This window comes from Populus trichocarpa, chromosome 10 (genome assembly GCF_000002775.5).
Source record: "Populus trichocarpa isolate Nisqually-1 chromosome 10, P.trichocarpa_v4.1, whole genome shotgun sequence".
Classification (NCBI taxonomy): domain Eukaryota; kingdom Viridiplantae; phylum Streptophyta; class Magnoliopsida; order Malpighiales; family Salicaceae; genus Populus; species Populus trichocarpa.
The window spans coordinates 17,804,424-17,827,692 of record NC_037294.2 but is presented as its reverse complement, the minus strand read 5'-3'; the positions used below and the strand labels follow the sequence as shown (position 1 = coordinate 17,827,692).

General features: G+C 35.2%; 3 protein-coding genes across 6 annotated transcripts; all 3 read left to right on the top strand.

Annotated features, from left to right (window-relative positions):
- The first annotated feature begins 568 nt into the window (after positions 1-568).
- On the top strand, positions 569-9,490 carry LOC7474390 (splicing factor U2AF-associated protein 2). 3 transcript variants are annotated; one of them, XM_052456560.1, is made up of 16 exons: positions 569-791; positions 1,304-1,414; positions 2,015-2,149; positions 2,288-2,413; positions 2,489-2,721; positions 3,785-3,991; positions 4,306-4,398; positions 4,473-4,511; positions 5,393-5,482; positions 5,568-5,670; positions 5,863-5,943; positions 6,513-6,589; positions 7,281-7,361; positions 8,075-8,166; positions 9,112-9,243; positions 9,311-9,490. In XM_052456560.1, exons 1-15 carry the CDS (start codon positions 728-730, stop codon positions 9,233-9,235), a joined length of 1,656 nt encoding a protein of 551 aa, XP_052312520.1. In that variant the 5' UTR covers positions 569-727; the 3' UTR covers positions 9,236-9,243; positions 9,311-9,490. The 3 variants fall into 3 exon arrangements, with proteins under 3 accessions (XP_052312520.1, XP_024466911.1, XP_024466914.1); XM_024611143.2 differs by having other exon boundaries at positions 571-791; positions 9,112-9,490; XM_024611146.2 differs by having other exon boundaries at positions 764-791; positions 1,901-2,149; positions 9,112-9,490.
- Positions 9,491-13,328: 3,838 nt separating this feature from the next.
- LOC7474389 (beta-glucosidase 42) lies at positions 13,329-20,521 on the top strand. 2 transcript variants are annotated; one of them, XM_024610109.2, is made up of 14 exons: positions 13,329-13,482; positions 13,582-13,732; positions 14,394-14,460; positions 14,603-14,661; positions 15,002-15,077; positions 15,678-15,752; positions 15,830-15,917; positions 17,150-17,375; positions 18,427-18,542; positions 18,926-19,140; positions 19,223-19,257; positions 19,376-19,478; positions 19,748-19,853; positions 20,086-20,521. In XM_024610109.2, the coding sequence occupies exons 1-14, from the start codon at positions 13,472-13,474 to the stop codon at positions 20,279-20,281; spliced, it is 1,524 nt and encodes a 507-aa protein (XP_024465877.1). In that variant the 5' UTR covers positions 13,329-13,471; the 3' UTR covers positions 20,282-20,521. The 2 variants fall into 2 exon arrangements, with proteins under 2 accessions (XP_024465877.1, XP_002316169.2); XM_002316133.4 differs by lacking the exon at positions 13,329-13,482 and having other exon boundaries at positions 13,565-13,732.
- Positions 20,522-21,217: 696 nt separating this feature from the next.
- On the top strand, positions 21,218-23,241 carry LOC7464596 (sm-like protein LSM36B). Its single transcript, XM_002316132.4, has 4 exons — positions 21,218-21,378; positions 21,597-21,728; positions 22,630-22,743; positions 22,833-23,241. Exons 2-4 carry the CDS (start codon positions 21,614-21,616, stop codon positions 22,877-22,879), a joined length of 276 nt encoding a protein of 91 aa, XP_002316168.1. The 5' UTR covers positions 21,218-21,378; positions 21,597-21,613; the 3' UTR covers positions 22,880-23,241.
- Positions 23,242-23,269: the final 28 nt, after the last annotated feature.

The following is a 23,269-nucleotide window of genomic DNA, read 5'->3' as shown; positions in this document are numbered from 1 at the left end:
ATTATGATTGAAATTGATATTGAATAAAAAAATAGTTTAAGAGTGTTTGGTTAAAATTATATTTAAAAGTGATTTTAAAAACAAAACGACTAATATTAATTTTATAATTTTTGAGTTAAAATATTATAGATTGGATTATTAATACAGTCTTTAACTATATGTTGTGTTTGAGTATAGTTTTTCATCCATGCTGATATCTAAAATGAAGGGATTTTGAAAGGAGAATGAGATAATTGTGGGGTTTGAAGGAGGATTTTAGAGAGATAAATATGTGTTACTGCAAAGCGTGTGAAGAGGGAGGGAGTTATGATGGAAGGGGATAAATGAGTTTTACTAGAATTTGACAATCTTTAACAGAGATATGATTTCCGAGGTTATTTTGGAAGTTTTTTTTGGTAACGGTTATTTCTCCCTCACTGATAGTGTATGTTGTTGGTTGAGAGAGAAAAAAAATCGATGTTAGAACTCTTGAGAAACTGATATAAGATTCTTATCTTGAAACTGAGTTTCTACCTTATGTTTTTTTTTATGGGTCTCATGTTTTAATGTACTCCCAAACCGCATCAGTCAGTTTAACCCACAGGACATCCTTATGCTCAAAGTCGGACAAAACAACTGTCACATCCAAACAATACGATTCCTTTCCACCTAGGCCCCCTCCACTCTTCTGCCCTTTTTTCATCGTCTCCAATAATAACAGCAGCACTCTGTAATAAAAAGAAAAACGATGTCGTCTCTGAAAGATTCATCCGTCGATCTCCAAACCCAGCAGCAACAACAACCATACTCCGGTTAGCACTGCACTTCTTATATAAATATAATAACTTCTCGTGCAAATTTTTTTAATGTTATAATATTTCTTCAGAGAACCGATTTTTTTTAGTTTACATGTATCGTTACTACTTGTGTAAGAGGTTTAACTAGGTTGAATGTTGTCAATTAGGGTTCTGTTCTAATCTGGGTTTTACTAGTTGTTGCGGATATGTTCTGGTCGTTTTTTTTTCTTAGGATAGCTTAAACACATAAAAAAGTTTGTGACTTTATTTATTTTTAAGTGTGTAATTGCGTGTATAAATAATGGGTTTTAATTCTTAGGCTATGGTTTTGATTGTTTTATGGTTTTAAATTGCGTTGGCATTGATGGGTTCTGTAATGCTACGTGAAATGTTGTGAGGAATTATAGATAGGAAAAATATTGTGGTTTAAAATAGTGTTCATGTAATCATGTTTATGCTTGTATTTATGTTTTCTTGCATGCAACTAAAAGGAGTTGAAATGGGATTCTCTTCTTTTTACTGTACAGGTGCTGGAAATGGCTATGATGGCAATTACAACACAGTTGCGGAAGTTGGATGGTATATACTAGGTGAAGATCAACAACAGGTCGGACCTTATGTGTTTTCTGAGCTACGTGGTGAGTTTAGTTCTGTATTTCATTGAATGCTGTTTTAAAGTTATTTAGGTTTCAAAGTATGGAATAATTGTCTTGAAACCTTGTGCCATTCTGTTAAAAAAAAAAATAAAGAATAAAAAGGAGCATGCTTGAATTGTTTTGGTGAACGAACAAGACTGAAAAAAAGGGTGCTTGTAACTTTTTTTTTGGTTTATTATTATGCATTGACATTTCATTTGTGGGAGCATTCTGTATTTCATTGAATGCTGTTTTAAAGTTATTTAGGTTTCAAAGTATGGAATAATTGTCTTGAAACCTTGTGCCATTCTGTTAAAAAAAAAATAAAGAATAAAAAGGAGCATGCTTGAATTGTTTTGGTGAACGAACAAGACTGAAAAAAAGGGTGCTTGTAACTTTTTTTTTGGTTTATTATGCATTGACATTTCATTTGTGGGAGCTTATAATTTACTGGAGAATTTTTTTTTTCTCTGCTTTCTGGAATTTCAGTTCTACCAGTAACCAATAGCAAGGTTTCAGGACAATTGTTTCACCTGTAACATGTTCAATTGGTCTAATGAGCTATTGAACCATCTCCTTTGCTTATTTGCTTCGCCTGGACAGAGCATTTCTTGAATGGGTATCTCTTAGAAAGTACACTTGTATGGTCCGAAGGAAGAAGTGACTGGCAGCCATTGTCCTCAATCCCTGAGTTGATGTCAGGAACTTCTCAACAGGGATCTGATTATTCCAGAGCAGGTGATGAATCTCCTTTTCTTCCTGTTTATACTGTCTGTATATCTTTATGCATATGCAATGCAATTTTGTATTTTCACTAGCATATTTATCATTTCCATCTTCTGAATGAGGGCTCTTAACCTTGGACGTTTCATGCAGCACTCTCTTACAATGATAACGAGGGGGAGAAGTTGCAGGAGGTCAGAGAGGCCACTTTGGGATCTGTTGGATTGAGAAATGGATCCCATTCTAACAATGAACAGAGAGCCAACTATTCTACTTTAGGTGAAGATCCTTTCCCCCCATCTTTTCTCCTCTTGCTCCTAGAAAAGACTGTCTTACACTTTGTTCTGTCTGCAGTGTCTTCCAACGATGATGAAGATGAGTTTGAGAAATGGCAAAGGGAGGTAAAAGAGGCAGAAGCTGAGGCAGAAAGGTTAAAAAATGGATCTCTTCCAGGCAACACTGGAGACGATTTCGGGATAGATGATTCTGATAGGATTCTGTCACCACCAGATGGTGAGGATGAATTCACAGATGATGATGGGACTACATACAAGTGGGATAGAAGCCTTAGGGCCTGGGTTCCTCAGGTTGGTTGTCATTTTGTAGCTTTTGGAGGGTTCATTTTCATTCCGATATTAGTTCAAGAACTGTTAAAACTTTATTTTCAAATTCAGTGTTAGCATTATTATTTTTCTGGCATTCATATATTAACCTTATTATTTTCTTAGAAGTTCATATACATGCATATGTAAACATATATGCATGCACCTCTGTATACTTGCACATATAATCCATTGTGATTAAGATCGAGAAGAGTATTGCTGAGGGATATGAAGTGGCTAGGGATAGGTTTGGGTTGTGTCATTTGCAATCTGTTGATTATTTCTTATCATTAGTGGTTATGGAGGGAGTTATCACTTTTTCTATTTGAAGCTTTTTGAGATGATTTATTTTCTGATTCTTGATATCATTACTAATCAAATGCAGCATTGCTGAATTCTTGGGTTGCGGGCTTGATGAATGGCCTAAAAGTGTATCGGATTTCCAGTGCAGGGCAATTGTAGGACTAATTAGGTTTTTGTATCTAAAGAGCAATGGGGTTTAGGCTCGAGTGATATGATTAATAGGGTCTGTAAGAGCAATTGGACATGGAGGATTCCTAGGGAAGAAAGCATACCCTTTGGTGGCCCATTCTATGAAGCCAAGATTGTCTTCTCAATAGATAATATCATAAAAATTATCACTCATTGCCAACCTAAATTTTGGCGTCTTAAGAAAATTAATTTTGTATCATGTGATCAGCACTTCCTGTTCTTGGAAAAGGCAGTCTCTAATGATCATCTCTGTGATCATGGCAAGTCAGAGATCTCTTCTGAACTTTCATTGCTATCTTTCTGGATTTCTTGGTTCTATCATGGTGGTTTTTTTTATTTTTTTAAAAAAATGTTGAGGATACCTTGTTATGGTTTTCTTGCCTCCCCTATCACATCAAAAAGCCCAAATTTTTTCCTAGTGATGCATTGGAAAAGGTTATGCTACTTTTCTTTTCTCCATTTTTACCACTGTTTTATTTGGCCTAATATCATCTTCTTACTGATATGATTGAAATGGTGATCACAATCTTCTGGTCATAATCAACTGATCCTCTAGGATAATCTATCAAGTGTAAGTGGGCAGTATGGGGTAGAACAGATGACTTTCCATGAACAAGAGGAGGTATTTCTGAATGTAAATGCTGCTGATGCCTCTTTGAAGGATGAAGCCAATGGTACTGGTGAAGTAGTAGAATCACAACGTAGTGACAAGAGGAAATTACAGGATGAGCAAGCTGATAAGGACAAGCAAGCTGATAAGAAGGTATCTTATTTCATATCTTCTTTTGTCATACAACTATTGAAGATGGAAACTTGCCTCTTTTCTAGTAACCTTGTTCATGCAAGTTGGTTTTAAGAACGACTGACAGTATACCACTGTAGCCTGCTGTTCCCATTATTATCAAATATTTTCATGGGTTTTGGGACTATAAAAATTGAATATACAACAAAATTAATTACAACAAGAATGAAGGTACAGCAGCTTACATGATGACTTTTTGGGATATTTGTTGTTTGTCTCTTAATTTGGATAGTATGTTTTTGGCTGTGCTTACCTCCTTGTTATGTATCTTGCAGGAAGCCAATAAGGCCCCTGATAGTTGGTTTGAATTGAAAGTCAATACGCATGTTTATGTAACTGGGTTGCCCGATGATGTCACTGCCGAAGAAGTAAGTTATTTGCTGTCTAATCTTGTGTTATTGTTTTATCTTGGCTAGAAACTAATTTTAGAAAAACATTGCAGGTGGTAGAGGTATTTTCCAAGTGTGGGGTAATTAAGGAGGTATTGTTTGTATTTTACAGATTTTCTTAATCTACCCATGGTTGAAGTCTTGACTCACCTTTATCCTGTGATAGTCTAACTTAGGCTAGGCTCAGCAGTGCAGGAAAAGAATCTTGTTAAATAATCATTAGTCTTTCAATTAAAAAATGCTCGCAAATCTGTTGGTTAATGTAGCAGAGTATGTTCAGCTATCATCCTATATGATGTGAATTCAATAATTCAGTAATCATGTGCTACATACATGCACTAGAGATAGAAAAAAGTTCAAAAGAAGAGAGCATTAAACACAAGGTTAATTTGTTTTGTATATTCCTGAAGGGCTTTTAAAATGTTAGGTGAAGTCCTCTCCAGAAAGATAAGACTGGATATGGTTATTTATTTTTACAATCAAATGATACAATTAATGCTTTGTTGTTGTTGTATAATGATAAAATTAAAGAGAATTTGTGCATATGGTACTTGTAAAGTGCACGCACATATTAAGAGGATGGAAAATACTGTTTTTGTTGCCCAACTACCCATCTCTGCAGGTTTAGAAGAGCTGATGCTTATTATTCCATTTATTATTCTGGACATAGTTGAGATGTCACATCTTGCTGTCTTAAAATCACACTTGCTAGCTGGCATTTATGTTCCAGTATGATACCTTCAGAATCATAAAATTAATCTTTTAGGCTATAATACTGTTTAATGTTTAATCATCCTCACACAATATTTATTTTTTCACTTTCATTCTTTATGCATTAGCAGAAGGTGAAATGGATTTTTTTTTATGGTTCTCTTTTGTGTGTGCATTTGCTTCTCAGACTTGTGATGTTTAATCCTAGATAAATTTTCATTTGGAATTGCACATCTAAGAAACCAAGTTACGAAATTTGTAGGATCCTGAAAAAAAAAAGCCTCGCGTGAAGATCTACGTTGACAAAGAGACTGGAAGAATAAAGGGAGATGCTCTAGTTACATATTTGAAGGTAATTGCTTTACTGTGTTACTGTACTTGCAACACGAAACTGACAAGATTCGTATCTCAGAGTATATGCAAGTTTTGTATGGTAGGAACCCTCAGTTGATTTGGCTATGCAAATTTTGGATGGGACACCTTTGCGTCCCGGGGGCACAATTCCTATGTCGGTCACCCAAGCCAAGTTTGAGCAGAAAGGTAACAAATGCAAACTGTTATGTTTCAAATTTCCAGATTGCAATACCACGGAGGATTTTTGTTACCGTTGTTTGCATATTGATTAGTACATGAATAATATCTCTATGTTCCGAAGGATTTTCAATTATTTTATTTGCATCTATTTATTAAAAGCTGTGCACTTTTAGTGAGCCTTATTCATGATACATGCAGGGGACAGATTTATAACCAAACAAGTAGACAGCAAGAAGAAAAGGAAGCTGAAAAAGGTTGAGGACAGGATACTTGGTTGGGGTAGGTTCTTGTTCAATCTGAGGCATTGAATGTAATTCAGTAAATGTGGCAGAAAAGGGTTCTTAGTGAAAGTTACTTTTCTCTATCCCTCTCTTGTCTGAAATTAAATAAATATACTCATATGACATTGCATAATATCCATGATTTAAACCACTCCTTCATTAAGAAGTTTTGATTGTGAAAGGGTCAATTCCAGCTATTTTTCTTTGGCTTGTTCAAATCAAGGAGGAATTTCTGTGTTTTATTCCTTCAATACATGAAAAATACAATTTTCCTTCAATACAATTTCTGTGTTTTTGTTTTATTCCTTCAATACAATTGAAATAAAAGGCTAGGGTAAATCTTGAACCAGGTTTGAGTGGATCTGATGTGGATGAAGGCTTGAAAATTATATGCCGTGCTTTTATTTTCATTTCTATTTTCATTTCGAAGTAGCTCTTTTAATTTTGTTCCATGAGTGTTTCTGATTTTTCCTTGAGGATTTTATCTTGAGTTTCTTTGGAGTTGCTTTTACATGTGATGCCTTGGTGCCTTGCATGCATCTGACATCATGTGCTTGTATGCTACAGGTGGCCGTGATGATGCCAAGGTGTCAATTCCAGCTACTGTAGTTCTTCGCCAAATGTTCACTCTTTCTGAAATGAGGGTGAGTGTGGAACCATCTATGGTTTGGATGCGACTTCCAGCAAAAGTACTGTTTGCTTAGATATCTTTTATTGGAATCTGTCCAACATTTGTTTGGACGCGGATAACTTCTATCGTTTGTTGAGCAAATAAGGCAAAAGAAACAGCAAGTTATTCTTTTCTGTTATTTACTTCATGTTGAACGTTTACTCTCTTATCCTTTTGTTGCTTAATATTTTCCTTGTGCACACAGTTTTTAAGAGACAAAATTTGACCTATGGTGATAAAGTTGCAAGTCTTGTGTCTATTTTAGCAGTTCATTTTGTTAAGGGTGTTTTTAGCTGTGCCCTTGATGTAATTTTGCCACCTGTGGTTATGATTATGCAACAGTGCAAGTGTTGACAGTTTAAAGACAACATACTAGCATGGGGTGAAGCATTCAAAGGAACTAACTAAAAGTGACCCATCCCAAAATTTTCATGCACGCTGAGGAAAAACATTGTCTCTTGTTCTCAGCATCTGCTTTGCAGCTTCTTATTACAAATGTTATCATCATTAAATCTATTTAAACATGTTACTTTCTTCTCAACAAAGAACGCCATCTCATTTCTTTATTTTTCATGGACCCTTAGGTAGGATTGCTGCATTCTGTTTTTGTATATGGAAGTTCAGTGATTTTTGTACCATTGTCATATTTGAATTTCTTATTATAGGCTGATGAAAGCTTACGTTCAGAACTTGAGGTAGATGTTAGAGAGGAATGTGCGAAGCTTGGTCCAGTTGATTCTGTCAAGGTAACTGAAATGTTTTAGCCAAGCATTGCATTTTTAAATACCCTGTTACAAATCATGCTAAAGAAACTAGTCATGCAGTAGAAACTTTGCACTGGTTTGTGTTTAGTGCTGGCTGGTAAATTCTGCATGTAATGGTACAGATTTTGTTCATTTCATCTAATTGCACTCTTTCTTGGTACTTGGTAGAGTCCTACATTCTCCAAAACTGATTTCACTGACCTTTTATGAACTCCTGGGTATCCAAATTTATCTTTCATTACTGGGGACCAGTTTGTGCAATTTCAAACATGAATTGAAAATTATTTTCTTCCATCACCACTTTATTTTCAATTAGGCCTGGGCCAAGTTAGCAGGGGAACCTATCAGGCTCCCCCCCCCCCCCCCCCCCAAAAAAAAAAAAAAAAATGTAAGATCTTCTCTTCATACAGCCTGAATTCTTTACAAAAGAATTATTTCCCTTTCATGGCAACAGGAAGCTCAGAAGTCGTTATATTACTTTTGTTTGATTTTGCTTGGCTGCCTACTGCCTCCATGCAATTTTTAAGAACTAATTTTGAAAATTTTCATATTTCTTCTCCTTGTATTCCTTTACCAATGCATTCTTACCACTTTTGAGTTCCATTGTCAAGTTGCTGTTGACTATATTTTAATTTATGTTCTGCTAATTTTAATTTTCCCCGCCTCCTCATATTCTCTTATGGCTCTGCTTGCAGGTCTGTGAGAATAATCCACATGGTGTTGTTTTAGTGAAATTTAAAGACAGAAAGGATGCTCAAAGTTGCATAGAATTGATGAATGGGCGATGGTATGTTCTGATTTGTTAATTAGTAGTTACTCAAATGACTCAGTTGGACATGAGTGAAGAAATTACTTTCTTAGAACTTGACCAGCACGGTAACAAGTTTGGCATGATGATTCCTCATTTTTACTTTTGGATAAGCAGTAATAGTCAGACATTGATAGCCTTAAAGTATCAGCACTAAACGAGTAGATAATTAAATTTATGTATACATGGGAAGAGAATAATTAAATTTATGTATACATGGGAAGAGATCTACTGAGACGAGGTTTTCATCAAACTGTCAGGTATGATATGTATGGATCATAAATGATAAATTCCAAGTGCTTATCTACATAAGTTTTTTGAAATTGAAAATTTATGCAATACAAAATATGAACAATTTGTCACAATATGAAGTGAATACTTTCAATATCAAACTTTCTTGAAATTTGATTTGCTTGAACAAAATTGAATAGAGGACTACATCTGACGGTGGGTTTGAGGGAAATGGAAGTATACTTGAACATGCATATGGGGATATCTTAGCTCTATACATGCATACAATTTGGTGGTAAAATTACGGTTGCCTTCTTGAGCTCACACTTGTTGTCTTAACTGTGTATGATGCATTATTTACAACACAACCAGTGTGCTGCACAATGTTGGATGCTAGAACTTGTTCAGTGTTTTTGTTGTTTGCTTGGAAATATTGTTGGATAGTGCAAATTGCCACCATCTCCAATATCATACAGTACAGGTGATTATCACGTTGTGAATCAGAAAGAAGCATGCATTCTATGAGACATTCTGTCAGAATAGTGTTGTAGATCAACCCAAGAATGTGTTATCAAATGAAATCAATATGGATTAATGCTTTGGCATTTCTCAATCTTTCTTAGCTCATCTAAATTTTCTAATTATTATTATTACTACAACTATTATGTTACGGTTCATCTTGTTGCTATTTAGGTTTGGCGGAAGACAGGTAGATGCTAGCGAGGATGACGGATTAATTAATCATGCTTTGGTCCGGGATCATGATGAGGATGCAGCTCGATTGGAGCAGTTTGGTGCTGAACTTGAAGCTGACTGAATTAACTTATCATGATGAGGATGCAGCTCGATTGGAGCAGTTTGGCGCTGAACTTGAAGCTGACTGAATTAACTTTGAAGCTGCAGTTACACTGCTATGTGTTCCTGATGTTAATTTTTACCAAAATAGAAGTTGATATCCATGATAAAGAGACAAAAAAGGAGGGGGGCAGAAAAGCTTCTGATGTGATTTCTGATTGTAAATGATAGTGATGTTTTTTAAAATGGATGCCGTGTTTAAAGCTCAACTTTTTCATGGCTTGTCTCTGATAAAATAATAGTTCTTATCATCTCTGATTGGTTGTACCCGTTGGATGTTGATGGGAGCTTTGACACGTCAGCATGTCATGGGGAACTGGTGCAAGAACAAAGTGATGCCTCTTGCACCAGTTGATGATTGATGGAAGTGCCGTAGAACTCCCATGTGGTATAATGGTATGCGCATTCGTGCTGTTCATGTTCGTAACGTTCACCGTTTATTAGAGGTAAAAAAATCAGCTTTGTTTGAATCTCAGCTTCTGTCAAACACAGCTTCACAAATGATGAAAATCAAATCAAACAGACACTGGAATGGAAACAATCTTTCAGACATCCTATGCAGCAGCACAGGTGAAATTCTAGTATCAAAATAGTTTTAAGAGGTAATTATGCTGAGCCGTAGGCTCTCTTGACTGAAACACAACCACTCTAGTGTCTCAAAGAGCAATTGATTTTTAGCCGTCCCAGACGCACAACGTTCCAGTGAATCCTAAAAAGAGTTGCTGACTCAATACCATCAATAACGTTAGAATGGGACGCTTCGGAATCCATCTAACCCCCATGCAGCAAAGAGGCTCCTTGTTCCGCTTGACATTGCTAGAGAAAACTAAACCCAAATAGATATGGTTTCAGTACTGTTACACTAACCAAAAAAACAAGAAAAAGAAGAAGTTAGAGCAAATTGTGTGTTCTTGAGAACTATACAGTTGTCTGCCATTTACCATCTCGGGTACATCCTCATTGAATACAAAAGCATTAGGAAATTACATGGAAAGTTCCCACCAGGCAACTGGAAGGTAGCTTTATGACTTTCAGTTACAGAGTCAAGCCCTGGAAGGTAGCTTTATGTCTTTCAGTTACGTAGCTTTACGACTTTCAGTTACAGAGTCAAGCCCTGGAAGGTAGCTTTATGTCTTTCAGTTACGTAGCTTTACGACTTTCAGTTACCTTTATGACTTTCAGTTACAGAGTCAAGCTCTTGTCCCCTTTCTCATTGGATAACGGGGAGAGTTTGTTCTCTCTTGTGTTCAAGCTTTGTAGCAGGGATTGGCTCCTGCTCCCTTTTTTCTCTCCCATCAATCAATTTCTTTTATTCGTATAAAAAACATATTGAGCCTTTGATTAAATAAAAAAAGAGTATATTAGGCCATTGGGTCACGCAAGAAGGTAACTAATCAATCCTCCCCCTTTCTCAACCCGTTTCACTTTTGGTGCGTGTGAGATTTGATTCTGAATATCTTACAAGTAGCTATAGAGAAATGGAGTTCAAGCATAAGCACTAAATTTTATATCCTTGCATCATCATGCCTTGAGCCTGGCACCACTTGTCAGTGGACAGAAGAAACAAACTGCATGTAGCTAAGGAGTCTTCAAATGAAGTTTCAAGGTCGATAGAGACAGGAAAGCAAGCCGGCCATTTTTACAATCAGTGGTAAAAAAGCATAAAAAACTTTTTTTTTATTTAGTTCCGTTTGTTTATCGAAAAATAGTTTTTTTTTTTTAAATAAATTTTAAAAAAATAAATTCCAGAAAAGTAGATTATTTTTTTATGTTTGATAGTATAATGAAAAATAAGTTGGAAAACACTTTCTAGTGTTTGGTTGTGTAATGGAAAATGAACTGAAAAATAACTTATTAATGTTTTATTTTTTTCAAGTTTATTAAAATAATGAGGAACAAATCTTACAAATTAAAACGTTAAATGAGAATGAAATTGAAAAAAAATATAATTTCATAAATTATCTCAAATAAAATAAATAATAATCAAAATAATAGAGATCAAATCTAAAAAATAAAAAAATTGAAAGATGAAAAAATTAAAATAATAATAATTAACATTTCATAAATTATTTCAAATAAAATAAGTAACAATCAAAAGAATAAGGATCAAATTTGATAGATAAAAAATTTCAATTAAAAAATAATAAGTAAAAAGCAAATAACAATTATAAAAATGAGGACCAAAATTAAATATAAAAATTAAATTTTAAGGGATGAAATTGAAAAAAAATATTCAAAACAAAAAAAAAACAAATATATATATATAGCAATCAAAAGTTTGAGGATCAAATTTGATATAATCAGCATATAATATGATATTTCTAAATTTTTCATAACTTTCAAAAAGTGTTTTTCGTCCAAAATAAAAGAAAAACACTTTCATGAAAACCAAACTAATTTTTTTTTTACTGGAAAGTATTTTTTGTTTGATCGAAAAATATTTTTTGTTGACTAATTTTTTTATGATAAATAAACACAAAAAATTCTAAAAAATAATTTCTTGAAAATTATTTTTTAAAAAAACAAACATAGTAAAAAAGAAGAAGGGGGTGCCATTGTGGGTGCGTCCCTGAGTAGACTGGGGGCTAGAATAGAGCAGGGTTGCTCGATGTTCCAAACAGACCCGGCAAGAGTGAAGGCATCTGCGTCACGCTAGAATACAAGATGAGAGTGGGTAGGGCATCTGCTGAGACAATTAAAAACCTATCATTAATTCGGATGTAAAACACACATTATCAGTGTGATTGTAATGAACTTTTATATATATATATATATTCAATAAAATAATGTTGAGACTACTCAAGACATAAAAGTCTATTAAAGATTTATTGTCACTTCACCGTGGACACTGCCCCATCAGTACTAAAGACCTCACCGATTCATTTTTAACTTCATTGTGAAACACTGTATGCGACACCGAAAGAGGTTGCACATGTCATTAGATCAATGATCCAGTAATAAAATTAAATAAAATACCATAAAGTAAGTATCTCATATTTATATTTAATCATTTAATTTATTTTAAAAACAATTTTTTTTTGAAAAAGCTAAACTTAACAAATAACGATAAATAAAAAACCTTGAGATATCCCGAGTCATTTTTAAAATCAGTGAAAGACTCTGTATATTAAAAAAATAATAGAGCTTAATCTCTAATTAAAAAAATGCCTAGGTATAAAATTGTTAAAAGATGACCTTAAAAGGAGGGAAAAATCAAGAAACTCGAGAGAATATTTTAAGTTTGGGTTAATCTCTCAAACTCACAACACTTGAAATCCCACACCCAGACTCAATCAAAAAGTTTAATTTTTAATTAATTAATGTTGAAGGATGAAATAAAAAAAATAATTAATTTAAAAAATTTATCAAAGTAAAAATAATAGCCACAAAAAAAATAACGATAAAATATGATAGGAAAAAAAACTTAAAATATGATAAAATTGTAAAAAAAAAAATTTAAAAATTATCTAAAATAAGATAAATAGCAAAAAAAAAACTAAATATGACAAATTTAAAAAATGAAGTACGATGAAATTAAAAAAAGTCTAATTTATAAATTATTTTAAATAAAATAAATATTAATTAAAATAACATTGATTAAATATAAAGGAAAAATAAATTACAAAATTATTTTGAACAATTAAAGGGTCAAATGTTAAAATCAAGAAGAAAAGAAAAGGATGAAGAAATAAAAATTGTTGACAATAAATTAAAGATTAGGAAGCCACACACTGTCTAAAGATGAAGGTATCACTGCAATTTTAAATATGCTTATAGTTTTTTTTCTTCTTTTTTTATGCACAACAGCAAGAGGAGCCGCCGATCGCATATTTTGAAAGGAAAATATGCTCATCACGCGCCAACAACCTCCTTATCATTTTTTTTGTTAATTAAAGTAAAAGTATTAACTATTAATTTTAATTCCTCACTGTCTAAATTGTGGATTGTAGGATATTTTCTTTAAACAAGAAAAAGAAGAGAAGAAGACGGAATATAGTACCTCAAGATCTGCTCTCCGACATTACAATCTATGATGACTGTTAACAATACGTTTAAATGGAAATTATGCCTTCCACGTTTCAATAATGCAGATGTTTGGAATAAAAATGCGATATCAATTTAAAATGTTTTGTTTTTGTTAGTAAATACATCAAATCAGCTCAACTGCCAATCTTCCGTCCCTGTCTTCTCCTCTGCAATGCAACGTGGGTAGGTTTGTTTTTATATTTTAAAAGTATTTTTAAAAGAAATTAATTTTTTTTTGTATTTTAAAAACTACTGTATATAATAGCTACACTTGGTTCCCAGTCGTTCTTCTTCACGGCAACAAGAAAAAGAAATAGAAATGGCAAAGAAAGAGGAGTTCTTGAAGGAACATGAATATTTGAACGAGAAAGAAGTGTCCCGCTCTGACTTCCCTCCTGATTTTATCTTTGGAGTTGCCACTTCTGCTTATCAGGTAGGCGCCCCATTGTGTGCGTGTCTTTATTTCTGTTAATTGGTGGCAAATTCTGATCTGGGTTGTTTGACAGTTTTGATTGTGTAGATGATATCAATGTTGTTAAAGACGGTGACTGATTGATCCATTGTTCATTTTGGTTGTTTGATTTTATTTTTTGGATGTTTTTTCAGTGCTCTTATTCATCAAAAATATAAAAATAAAAGAATTTTTTTAGCTCTCTCTAAAACTACTACATTTTTTTCACCTTTGCTTCTTATCCTCTGAAATCATGCCTACCTTGTGCTAGTTTTTGACGATCAAGCGAGGAAATATTTTTAGGGATTTTTCTTATTTTTTGCGGGCAACTTTCCTTTTCGCAAGGAGGCTCGATACTGATTCTATTAGGGTACAGGGATGATTGATGAGTTCAATTGATTAAAAAGTTGCTTTGTTTGCATTCAGAAACCAGAGGTTTTATCTGACTTCTCCCCTCTCTCTCGCGCATAAAGGGATCATCCAGCTCTCTCTGTTGATATATTGTTTTCTCTGATCCCTAGCGGATCTCAATTGTTGATGTCCCAGATGCTTTGGAATTGGCATAGTTATAGTTTCATGCTGTGTGTATTGGTTACGAAGAACTTGCACTCTTTGAATTAAGCTCCTTGTTACTTGCTTATAGATTGAAGGAGCCAGCAACGAAGGTGGCAGGGGTCCTTCTATATGGGACGCTTTTGCGCAGTCTAAAGGTAAATTTTTTTAAAACTAAATAAATAGATACATGACTTTATCGTGTATTGATTACAAGCTTATAGTGAACTGCTCCCATGGTGTTATTTTTTTACATAGTCTTTGACCTTGATTATAAAGTTCTCACTATTGTTTTATCAGGAAACATACTTGATGGAAGCAATGGTGATGTAGCAGTGGATCATTATCATCGATACAAGGTCAGCATCAACAAAACTAGCAACGAGTGGCCTGCATTTTCTTTTATTCCTTGTTGTCTCTCTGACATTCATTGATGTGGCATGGAGCATGCTGGATGGTGTTTCTTTATTGCCTCTCTGGTAGCTTGTTAGCTTTGGCAGTAACCACTCCGTGGCATGCTTCATGACCTCTCAGCAAATTTTAGCTAAGCATGGATGATGTTATTGATGATTTGTATCATTAGTATTCATGTTATACATATACACACAAACTGTTAGAGATACTTCTTCATGTCTCCTTGTGCCATGCCTTTTTTACTTTTTCAGATTTTAGTTTCTAAAACTCATTAATGATATACAGGAAGATATTGAGATCATAGCCAAACTGGGGTTTGATGCTTATCGATTTTCCATATCATGGTCTCGAATCTTCCCCGGTATGTGCTTCCTTGATGAATTCAGTTTTAACCATTTAGTTCTCTGCATTGTTAGCAGTTGGAGGAAATAACTACTTTTATAATTTTTTGAAGTCCTTTAATACTTTGTTGATAGATAAGCCTGTTTTAATTCACTTCCAAAAATAAACCTGGTTGAAAGAACAAAGTTGGTCTTCACCTGACTGTTGATAAATGAATCTGTGACCTGAAACCTAACCATGATAGTTGAAACATACTGCCCTTCCTGCTTCAGTAGGTGAACTATGTGCTTATATGTGTGAGTGTACTAATTCACAATTATGCCACACATAAGCTACGCAGTTACTTTAGTTACTTGAATTTACCTGGAAGCTTACTCAGCAGATGATGAGTGCAATATTAGATTTTAATTTTCTTTTTGGTCTTCAAGGATATCCATTTTTAAAGTATTTTCTTTTTCTTTTTTCCATTTTAAATCTTGTTGTCCCGCTGATGCAGTTTCGCCTTTTTAGTTTACCCCCTTCCTTTGATGACCTGATTTCCCCCTGTCTTCCCATATGTAGTTATATTTACAGCTGCTATAATGCTTTTCATTTATTCTTTTATTTTACATGCTGGCAGATGGTTTGGGAACCAAAGTCAACGACGAAGGGATTGCTTTCTACAATAACGTCATTAATGCTCTTCTTGAAAAGGGTGTGAACTATGAAGTTGATTTTTTCTCGATTTCCCTCTTGTTGCATCATTAATTCATATTTAACTACTTTGTGCAGGTATTCAGCCATATGTAACTTTGTACCACTGGGACCTTCCCCTGCATCTTCAGGAGTCAATGGAAGGGTGGTTAAATAAAGAAGTTGTGTAAGTAGTGCTATCCTCTAAAAATCAATTATTAATGGAAATATGTTCATGAATATACTTCTCACCTATGAAAATTGAACAATTATTGTGTGTCTGCCAAATATGGTAAACAATGAATACATCCACTTACTAACATGAATTATTTTGCGATGACCTCAGCTTCACCATTTCTTCTCTATTTGAGACTAGCTTATTAATCTGAAAAAGGAAAAGTAGTGATTTCCTTCTGTACTTCTCCTACTGTGCTGTTATATGTTGTGGCTTGTAATTAATGTCGCTGCAACTCCTTCCACTTGTGTATTAAAAATAGAATTTTTAGGAAAGATGATTAAGCAATAGAAACTTGGTTGATCCTCATTCTAATTCGTCCCTTGTTTGCAAAGAAGGCTACAAGTCAACTACTTGGTCAATAATAAAATCATTTTTCAGAAGTTGCTTAATTTCAAGCAGTGTTTGTGCTTTTTGGGTCTCCACACTTTCCTTTTGCTCTGAATAAAAGTATCCCGTATGCTAAAGCTGAAAGGAGGCTACTGTGGTCTAGAAGGCTTCATGTGATTTAAACATGTAAAAGATTCAGATCCAAGGATTTTCTTTTCTTGTTGGGCAGATGGGGAGAGAAAGAGGGAGAAGAAAGAGATAAGGATCAGGGAAGAAGCTGAACAAATATAACATGAAATAAGAAAAATTACCGGATAACAAAAGATACATGGGAAGAAGCAAAATGTAGAAGAATTTCAATCCTTCCATCCTGTCAGACAAAATTCTCTAGATCACCAAACATGAAAAAAAAAAAAAAGATCTTTTGAATATCCTAAAGCAACCAAACTACCAAAAAGATAAGATTATTCCAATACGCTTGTGATCCAAATGTGAGATGTCCCACTCTGAGGAATTGAGATTTGGGTGAGTTACAGAGGTCATTTTAATTCATTAGAATTTGAGCTTGGAACCTTTTCACTTTTCTACATGGTATATATGTGTGAGATTTGTGTCCTTAAGTGATTGTAGGTGCTTATTTACCAGGACCAGGAAATCTGGTGGCTGCCTATTTAATTGTGAGTTATATAGTACAATTGCTGAAAAAAGATGTGGTTATGTGTAACTTATGCACTTCAGTATAATAAACATAATAAATTAAAAAACATTTGCATCATTCATGTGACTTCAGTAGCAACGTTTACTTAGATTTGTCACTAATGATCCATGTGATCTTTTTCTTTGCAAACATCCAGAAAATATTTTGCAATCTATGCAGATACTTGTTTTGCAAGTTTTGGTGATAGAGTTAAGCATTGGATCACACTTAATGAGCCTCTCCAAACAGCAATAAATGGTTATGACTCTGGGAGTTTTGCACCTGGAAGACATGACCAGCCATCAACAGAACCTTATTTGGCTTCACACCACCAGATCTTGGCCCATGCAGCAGCTGTTTCCATATACCGAAACAAGTACAAGGTATGATGCAAATTGTTTCCTGTTTGAACTAATCATTCTATCTTCTCGATAAATCACTTTCAGTTACACTATTCAGTTTTGTATTTTTATCTGCATTGATTATTGCATTCTTTTGCATTATCCAAAATGTTCTCGAACTGATTGTGGTATTCTAATCAGAGTGTTAGTTAATGTAAATGAAGCTAGTGTGTAACACCCCACCTCACTAGCAAGATATTGTCCGCTTTGGGCCTCCCAGTCCACCCATGTCCAGGGCTTCCACCCAGGTCTCCCTCACGGGTTTGTTCTTGGCAGCCACGCATGGCCCCAAAACGCGTCTTACTAGTCAAGGTGAGCATGCACTTATAAGGCCCTGGCTCTGGACGCTTGCTTCCGATGTGGGATCTTACAATCCCCCCACCTTAAGACGAGCCGTCCTCGGCTCTGATACCAAATGTAACACCCCACCTCACTAGCAAGATATTGTCCGCTTTGGGCCTCCCAGTCCACCCAGGTCTCCCTCACGGGTTTGTTCTTGGCAGCCACGCATGGCCCCAAAACGCGTCTTACTAGTCAAGGTGAGCATGCACTTATAAGGCCCTGGCTCTGGACGCTTGCTTCCGATGTGGGATCTTACATAGTGTGTCCGTGTGTACCATTTGAGTATCAAATCTGTTATTATTCGGCTTCACTAAAAGTTTCACAACATCATTTGCCGCAGTAATAGAATGAATTTTTTTCTTATTTGTATCCACTCTTTTTTTTTCTCCACTAAGCTTTGAGGTATTACTAGATATCCGAACACAAATGTTTTTATCTTCCAAGAAAATAGCAATAGGTGAAACTACTTAATACATGGTCAATAAAGATGCTGGACATTGGCCACTTTTAGACACTTATTAATGTTGTAGGGCAAGGTTCTTGTACGTCACAGGCATTTGCACTGCCTCATCAGTTGAGAAATGAACTTGTTAAGAGGGAAGAATCAATTAAAATTTATGTCAATCGCTTTTTTGTTTTTTAAATCATTCAAAGCTTGACAGATTGCTGCTGCTGCTGATATCTTATTCAGGACAAGCAAGGGGGACAAATAGGATTGGTCCTTGACTGTGAATGGGCAGAAACTGGTTCAAACAAAACAGAAGACAAAGTTGCAGCATCTAGACGCCTCGAATTTCAGCTTGGATGGTAGTTCTCCTTGCAACTTTTTAGGTTGAAAATCAGTTATGTTAATGGTTACTGAACTATTTACTGTTTCTGACTCACACTAATGCATGATTATTGAGTTATGCAAGTGCGTGATTACATTTGTTTAGGGGGGTGGGTGAGAAATGATAAGAAGCTGTAAAATATTATTATCCGACCTCTTCATTATCCCAAATTTAAACCCCAAGCAGTTGTTTTCTGTTAGAGTATCTGACTCACCAGGCTCTAGACCATGCCAATATAGTAGCCACTTGCTTAATGATTATCCTGAATGGTTCATTCATGCCCAAACGCTTGCAAAATGTTGTAACTTTATCTTTAGCGACTTCTCTTAAGTGCTATTTTCCTTTTACTGTTTCCAACAGGTACTTGAATCCATTATATTACGGAGACTATCCAGAAGTTATGCGTGAAATACTGGGAGAACAGCTCCCAAAATTCACAGAGGAAGATAAGGAGTTGCTTAGAAACCCAATGGACTTTGTAGGTCTAAATCATTACACCTCAAGGTTCATAACTCATGCAACAGAGAGCCCTGAAGAATCCTATTACTATAAAGCACAATTGATGGAGAGAAGAGGTAAATCACTATTACCTGCAGCTTATTTCCAACTTTTTCATGCTTAATTTTCTCAATTTCTAATGCTGTTGTCTATCATCAGTTGAATTTGAAGGGGGGGAGCCAATTGGTGAGAAGGTATGACTCTCTTGCTTGCATGTATGCTCACGTGCGCGCACACACACACAGACATTTGCACACATGTCAAATATCCTTTCTTCCAGTCTGATGGTGAATTTTTTTCTTCTAATGACAGGCAGCATCAGAGTGGCTTTATGTTTGTCCTTGGGGACTCCGGAAGGTTCTCAATTACTTAGCTCAGAAATACAACAATCCCACAATATATGTTACAGAGAATGGTATTTTCTTACACTTGTCTGTCAATTAGAATTCTATGTGGTGTTAATGATATCTTTTGTTATTTTCGCACTTCAAATATTATACCACCTTCTTATTTGTGTTTGGCGAGACACAACCTTAGAATCTTATAAGTTGGGATATAGGATTACGGTTTACCAGCCAGAGAACTTTCTTTGTGCATTCTTATCTGCTATTTCCCAAATGGAGTCTTGAACAAAATAAACCAGCATCAATATTCTCTTGAACCTCACTGTACTTGTTTTGACAGGTATGGATGACGAGGACATTGATGCCCCACTTCATGAAGTTCTAGATGACAATCTGAGAGTTCGCTATTTTAAAGGATACCTTGCTTCAGTTGCTCAGGCAATCAAGTGAGTTGCTAACTATTATTATGTCATAGACCTGAGTGTATTGATTGATGTGTTCTCATATTTTTGCGGTGTATTGGAGATTGATGCCTAATTATGTACCTGTGGGAGTTTTTGCATTTTTCATTGACGTTATAAATCAAATCAAAATGAGTTGCATATTGAATAATTTGTTAATAATGTCTGTAACTGTAAAGAAAGAATAATCAGTCTTGTTTATAAACTGCACCAACAGGGATGGAGTACAAGTGAAGGGATATTTTGCATGGTCATTACTGGACAACTTTGAGTGGGCTCAAGGTTATACCAAGCGTTTCGGTTTGGTGTATGTGGATTACAAGAATGGGCTCTCTCGGCACCCAAAATCTTCTGCTTATTGGTTCATGCGGTTCTTAAAAGGTGTTGAAGGGAAAAGCGGCAAAGAAGAGTGATGGACGGCATGTATATGTACTGCTAGTGAAAAATAAACTCCTGTTTTTAAGCAAGCATTAAATGAGCTGCAAAACAGGATTATTGAACTAGCCAGGCTGATATAATCCTGTCTAGTCAGAGTATTATTTGATTTCCACGAAGAAGGGACTTCTTATGTGCTTCTTTTATGTCTGAAACTGCATCTTCTAGTTAATCAGACGTCTTATGGTTAACTGGTTACGGTTAGCTCTTCTTTGCTATTTCTTGCCAGCAAAAATAAAATAAAAAACTAGCAGATGTTATGCATGGCTATGCTGCTGCAAAATACCATTATTCGTGCATGTTAACAAAATCTTAAAGACAAATCTGCCTATTTATTCTCAATGAAGGTTTACACATGCATTGCCATCACATTTCTCTGCGGAGGTCACAAGACATCTCTGTTTTCCCAAAAACCCTAGGTTTATATATATGTACATAGAAGCATGATAACATAGGATATGGATTTGGACCCTCAGAAAATATATATTAGAATGAAATCGTGGTTCTCTCTCCTTTCTCTTTTTCCTACACTGATAATTTGATTTGATCAAGGCTCAGTCACTTGTATGTTGCGTGAAACAAATCACTGGGAAAAAAAAGGTTACGAAGAGATGGTGTTTCTAGGATTAGAGAACTTGAGAAGACTGCCAGTTCTCAAAACCTAACTGTATTAACTAACATTTATCTTTGCCTTTTGACTTTGAAAGGGCATTTGCGTCAATAGGTGAAAAAAACTGAGTGGTGGCAAATACTTGTAAATATGAGTGAACTAAATGTTATGTTATTGATTTTTTTTCACAAAAGGGAAAATGTGCAGTATAATATACAATGATTTATCGAAAGATAAAAGACCCAAAAGATTGTGTTTAATTACCACAGCTGCCATGGTTTGTATTCGTTGCACTAGTTTCGGGAAAGAAGCATAAATAACCAGACGACTAGTCGTCCGCGTGAAAAAGACGAGCGAGGCATAAAACTGAAGGAAGGAGGCAGTGAGTGTGAGAGAGGCACTGCCTTGTTATTATTTCCTACTTGCAAAAACACAAGATCGTCGCAGTCGCCCACACAAGCTCAGGTAAGAAATATAATCCACTATTTCCATCTTCTTCTCCAATTATTATTATTATTATTATTACTACTTTAATCTTTACCAGGTATGAAATTAGGGTTTCTGATTTAAGTTTCTTTTTGTGGGTCATTCAAAAACGTTGACGTGCTAACCTTATTTAGGTCTTTTGTTTGTCAAATGTATGATTGTTACCTTGTTGGCCTTCCTTAATGTGTACGTTGCAGAAAAGTTGAAAAAAAAAATGTCAAGCGGAGGAGAGAAGGGATCGACCACCACGAAAACACCCGCTGATTTCCTCAAATCGATACGCGGCCGCCCTGTTGTAGTCAAGCTCAATTCTGGAGTTGATTATAGAGGTCTGTCGTTTTCTCTTTGCTTAATTTACAATCCGTGCTCTCTATGTATAACCTCATCTGTAAAGTCTTTTTTTTTCTTTCTCTTATGCCCTTTTCTGCTGGTTTTATCTATCTATCTTACAACATGGATGCAATGGTGGATTTTTATCTAAAATACAGCTACCTACCTTCTTGCTTTCCCAGTAAATGGTTTTTTTTTTCTTTCATAATTAGTAAGTGTCACGCTATGGAAATTGATGGGTGCTGTTCTTGAATATTGAAACTTAACCCCTACAACAAAACTCACATGGAATACTACTTGAGCCACATCCACATGGATTCTAATATGCTTCATGTCACGCTATAGATATGTACAACAGGCCAGTGGCCATTGCTCATCACTGCAACATATCTGTGAACTAAAAAAGTCTGCTACTCTTGAGTGAACCACTAGTTTTTCTGTGAAGTCATGCCATGGTATTGATGAGGAGAGGATTAAATTACAAGGAGAGCATTTTTGTATAAATAAATACTTCCTGCTGGTGTCCATGGTTGAGATCAATAGCATTTCCTTTCCTTGTTACTCATCAAGGCTGTGTTCAGAAATAGGATAACTGTTTAGAAAACATAAAGACTTGTTAATTGATTGACCTCTTAAAGTTTGCAGCTTTTGTTTGTTTCTCCCATGCCATCAAATTTGACCCAGGGCTGCTTGTTCAGAGATTTTTTGGTTATGATTAGATTGTATCCAAGGATTTTCAGGATGTGTTTATATGGTATGATGATCCTAATAATCAGATGTCAAATAGTTATGATATTGCTTGATCTTCAGCTGGATCTCCCTCGCTTTAGAGAGCATGCTCGCATCTCTTTTTTCTTCCATGGTTATGCTTATTATTACAAGCAATTTTCTTTTGTTCAGGTATTTTAGCTTGTCTTGATGGGTACATGAACATAGCAATGGAACAAACAGAGGAATACGTAAATGGCCAACTGAAAAACAAATATGGTGATGCTTTCATCCGAGGAAATAATGGTAGTAACCTATATGTCTTTCAAATGTAATTTCTTAACTGTCTACAAGGTTTGCATGATGATGATCATATTTGAACTCCTTTGATGCAGTTCTGTACATCAGCACTTCAAAGAGGACACTTGCAGATGGTGCATAGTCACAGCAATCGCATGAGAGTAGCTTCATATGTTACCGGTTTGATAGTGCAGTGCAGTGCAGTGATTGTGATTCTAGTTACTGTGGATCAGAAATTAACAGTGTTAGTTTAAATTTTATCGTAGCAAACTGAACTTTTTTGGATCAAGAATTTTACCCGCACTAGCTTCACTCCTCAAATATAATTTTAAATTTTACACTCAATTTGTCAAGGAGGGATTGAGGAAAAGATTGATGAAAGGGGAGGGATTGTACTTGTCATCTGTTTGGTAAAAAGAACAAGGGTGTAAATAAAGATTGGAGAGATCCTTTCTCGCTTGTAATTTTCAATCCTTTCAATTTGAGCGTCATTTACTTTAATAATTTTAAGTGTTCGTAATTTGACCCGACC